The sequence below is a fragment of the Lygodium microphyllum genome, chromosome 30 (genome assembly GCF_053477565.2).
Source record: "Lygodium microphyllum isolate KBCC chromosome 30, Lygodium_microphyllum_v1.1.10, whole genome shotgun sequence".
Lineage (NCBI taxonomy): Eukaryota > Viridiplantae > Streptophyta > Polypodiopsida > Schizaeales > Lygodiaceae > Lygodium > Lygodium microphyllum.
This window is the reverse complement of record NC_141164.1, coordinates 104,852,964-104,857,676: the sequence shown is the minus strand read 5'-3', so window position 1 is coordinate 104,857,676 and position 4,713 is coordinate 104,852,964. Positions and strand designations below refer to the sequence as shown.

Genomic DNA, 4,713 nt, shown 5'->3' with positions numbered 1-4,713 from the left:
ATATGGAAAATCCATAAAATGAAGCCTTAATACTTACTAATAGCCTTGGCCTCTTGAAGAAGATGCCTTGTTATGGCCATGGCAGCCATCTCAATCTTTAGACTAAAAAATATTAGCTTCCTACAAAGAGTGGCCACCTTGGCATGCTTTGATTGCACCCATATACTCCAATACGTGCCAAACTTCACATTGCTATATGGCAACCCCTATACATGATGATTCCACCGTCTCGTCATTAAACGCATGCTACCTCCACAGCCTCCATTGGACTTAGTGATTTGGATCACTCTTGCAAAGTCACAGGATAATTGAGTTCTAATTCCCAAGTCTTATAATTGAATGTAAGGAGTGGAGTTAGCCTAATGGCTAGTGCCTTGGCAAAGATGCTTATCACATTGTTAAGCACGCATTATGTAGGATAACGGTCCACAAAGTCTTGCTTTGGTTTTTTTTTCGATACGTATAAAAAGGGCGGGGCGCAAGGGCATTCTAGTTCTAGTTCTAGTAATTATTATAGAGAAGCCATGGCAGGTGACGACGGGAGTCACCCTCCTCCTCCTCCTCCTCCTCCTTCCGACATTCATCAGCAAAGAGAATATAATGAATACGAGCACCTTCTACCTCTTCAGCAGCTCCCCGTTGTCGACCGCCCTGGCGCACCTGCAGCCATGGCTGCCTTCCCTCCTCCTCCGGGCATGCAACATTCCTACGTTCCTATTTATCTCACAGCTGAACCATATCATCACGATTATATTCATCTTCTCATCCCTCGGCCGACGCTCTTCTCAGCAGCTCCTGCTGTAATCTGGCCCTCGCAATGTCAATATGCAACAGTAGCTGTACTCCCGGCCGGCGTTGATCATTACTGTATCAATCCTCATTATATCGAGGAGCCTTTACCGCAGTACAGCGATAACCATGGCGGATCAGGTCTCGTTCATCATAACGTCCTGCAGGCGCAAGATGTTGGCAACTCTTTCATCTCTGCCAGCAGTACGTCTGGTCCTGTCGTCGACCAGCTAACTCCTCAAACGCCGACCTCCCCGGCCTCTCCGGCTTCAGATCGTCCTCTACACGTCCTCAACCATTCGCGAACGGATTTAGCTGCAGGCCCCGTGGCGGGGCCATCAAGCAACACTACGTCTCCTATAAGGACGCCAGTATGGCCGGGCCGCCTTGCTGACAACAGATCAATATTCCAACATATTGCAGCAACAACTTCGACTCCTTGGCCTGCAGATACACCGCGGTTTGGCCGAAGGCCTTCTAATTTCCGCCGTTCTTTTAGTGAGATGCCTGCACAGACCTGCACTGCGTCCATGGACATCGATAAGAACCTTGTTGTGCTGCCACAGCCTGCTCTAGACATGTCCTTCGGCACCAACATAAATGAACTCGGTACGTTTGTAAATGAACTTGGCATAACGTTTGTATTGGCCACAGTTAATGGCTAATTCTAATAGTGCAAGTTATCTGGAGAGATCAAGTGTCAAACGTAATCTTCTGTTTCAGATTCTGGCTTCGTGAATCACCGTTCAATGGTTAGAGCTCATCATTAATACACATCAATGTCAACTGTAATGCTGTCTTTCTAATTGCTGCTGCGTGCTTTTCTTCCGCGCGTTGCCTGACAGAAGAAATTCATCTTTGGAGAATTATCTCTTTTAATGCTCTTTTACTGATCAAAAGTCTGTTCTCTCTGCCATTTCGTATTCAAAGCAGAGTTGGAACTTGGCAGTGGCACTAGCTCTATTTCTGCGGTATAACGATTCCTCATGAATCCCAATTAGTAATGGTTGTCTCCTCTGTTGGAGTGTGCAGACGAAGCGATCAAGCAGAATAAAAGATTCAACAGACAAGCATCCTTCCGGGTAATTAAGTTTTATGGTGCATGCGCCTTTAAAACCTGAGAACGTTACGTTTGGATCATATAAGAAGCAGCCTCGTTTGACCTTTTCGAACATGTCAATTTTCTGAAACCTTACGATTGCCATGTTGTGGAAGCAGCTTCTGTGTTGCAAATGTCCATTTCTAAATCACTCGCTCGCAGGTAGACAAGTACCCACGGTTTGGGGGCATTTCTGCGGTGCCACTACCAGGAAAGATTGACGACGAACGATCAATTAGCACTGAAGAACACGGCAGGGAATCGGACCGACAGACGGACATAGGAGATACTAGTGCAGTCGCAATGGAATTAGACAGAAAGAAGCTGCCCGTCTTTAAAATATGTTTAAACTGTGCTCAATCACCAGGTTTCCGGCGTCGTTATTCATTCCCCATGAGGTGTGGTTCCATATCGGTCCTTGAAAGTTAACAGAATTTTAGCCGTCTGAATTTCTTCATAATTAAATCCATACAGCTTACATTGGCTGCGTGCCATCCTGCTCGTATTACTTATCTAAGTAACTTATGTACCACGCAGGAGTCGTGATGTTGATAAATTGAGCAGCACATTGAAAGATTTGCGCATAGACTGATCCAAGCTGGTAGCGCTCTTTATATGATGCTCCTTTGTTCTGAAGGTTGGTGGTGTGCATTCTTTCATAATTGCGCACGTACCTTCATGCTCTACTGTATCCAAAATATCATACTCATGTGAGACTGTGTTTCTTGATTTGACATTGCGCTTATTGATTTGTTATTGGGCTTGACATTTTCCTTTCTCAGGTTGGTACCTCGATTAAAGCTCCATGTGTAAGTCTCCAGCGCGCTGAGATAATTGGGAATCAGAGCTTTGTCGTGCTTCTTTGTTCGGTCCGCATAAGTTATAACTTATGACTGATATGATAGACGATCGGAATGCATGAATTCCTCAGTAACTTGTGGTCAAATCACATTTTACTGAGATTAAGAGTGGAAGCGTTTTCCGGTCAGCTCCATCTAAATCTATTTAAGGCTTAAGCTATAGCTTGTAATGTGTAATTGGCCGCTAGAATGTGAATAAACTATCTATATTAAATATATCATTGCAAGGAAGCAAGTGAACCGAACATTTATCATGCCTGCTTTAGGTACAATTAGATTCGACAGAGTAAGAGTAGTCAAGCGGGTTGGCATTCCAGAAGGAAAAATTCTTCCTTTTCAGAAAGGTTGGGCCAAACTCATGCATTTAGAAGACTGTTGCTTCAGGTCAAACACTATTTTAAAATTTACAACCTTTCATACCTGTCGTTTGCATGTAAGATAATCTGCAAGTAGATACTAGACAGACGTAGTTTTGTCTTTTGGGGGTGAATTCTAAAACTAGCCACGAGAAAGTCCTCTAAGTATGTTGTGTACTTATGCAAATTCTTTTTCTCTAATCTTAAGCATGATTTATGAAGAAAAAATAGTGATTCAATGCTCTTAAGTTTTTTAAAGAAATATAAATAATATATTATAGCAAATAAGCTCTTAAAAAATCTTTGTGGGTTGAGTAAACATTGGTTCTTGCTCCATCTATACTTTGCTCCATTGGTATAATGCATTTTAATGTTTTACTAAGAAAGAAGTGATAGTGCAATTGAGTTAATATGAACTTGTATAATTGTACTTCAATGTCCGTGGCTTGAACCATGCTTATGTGGATGTGGTTAGAAACTACTAAGGCTACTAAAACTCCAACCCTAAAGAGGATTACATGCACAAGGAAGGCATAGTTTCATAACTTAAAAAGAGAAACCTACTTCTTACATGAGATGGGCCATCAATTACTTCACTTAATTTAAGGGGATCATGCAACAATAGGAGTGTTATATATTGGGATTACATGAGATAAAGTCAAATTAAGAAAAGTACATTCACCTTTCAACATCTTAAGTGACAAACGTGAAGCATTGTAAGTCTCAAGTGGCTTTGATATCTAGGAGGTAATGAAATGATGGACTTAACATGTAAAAATTCTAGGTAAGAAGCATTATAAGGCTTCAGTACCATTGATATCTAGGTAGTAATGTAAAAAGAGATTAGACACTTAACATGTAAAAATTCTCTCTCTCCTTGTTTCATGTAAAGTGGCAACATGTAAAAGAGAATGAAGAGAAAACTTATAATGAGGTGCATTGATATCCACTTAAGGAAAATTAAAATAAAAAGAGAATATTTACATGTTAAAGTGGCAACATGTAAAAAGAGAGAATGAAGAAAGAATACTTAAGTGGCAACTTCGCTTAAGAATCAAATTCTCCTCTTTTTCTCTCCTCTTTTCTCTATTTGTTTCATATATATATATATATATATATATCTCTCTCTCTCTCTTTATGTGTGTGTGTCACCCACCAATTTCCTATGTCTAACATTTCTCTCTCTCTTTCTCCTCTACTTTTTATTTTAGTTTATTTTCTCTCATCTTCTTGTTCTCTCACACACACACACACACACACACACACACACACACACACACACACACACACACACACACACACATCAAATGTAAAATCCTCCCTCTCCTTTTCTTATCTCCCTCTCTCTCCCCACTTTTCTTTTCTCTCTCTCTCTCTCTCTCTCTTCATTTTCTCTTTAAATTATTTCTCTCTTTTAACTTTTATATTTCCTCTCTCTATAATTCTATCTATATATGTTTATATTCTCTCTCTCTCTCTCTCTCCTCTTCTTCTCTCCCACTTTTCTTCTCTCTCTCTCTCTCTCTGTCCCCTTTTCTTCTCCCCCTCTCTCCTCTCTTTTCCTTCTCTCTCTTTTGAATTTTATCTTTCCTCTCTCTCTCTCTCTCTC

At 40.9% G+C, this 4,713-nt stretch overlaps 1 protein-coding gene across 1 annotated transcript; it reads left to right on the top strand.

The window, feature by feature from the left end:
• Positions 1-541: 541 nt before the first annotated feature.
• LOC148010216 (uncharacterized) lies at positions 542-3,098 on the top strand. Its single transcript, XM_087673321.1, has 5 exons — positions 542-1,398; positions 1,822-1,871; positions 2,051-2,286; positions 2,426-2,525; positions 2,671-3,098. The coding sequence occupies exons 1-4, from the start codon at positions 669-671 to the stop codon at positions 2,478-2,480; spliced, it is 1,071 nt and encodes a 356-aa protein (XP_087529447.1). The 5' UTR covers positions 542-668; the 3' UTR covers positions 2,481-2,525; positions 2,671-3,098.
• The last annotated feature ends 1,615 nt before the right edge of the window (positions 3,099-4,713 follow it).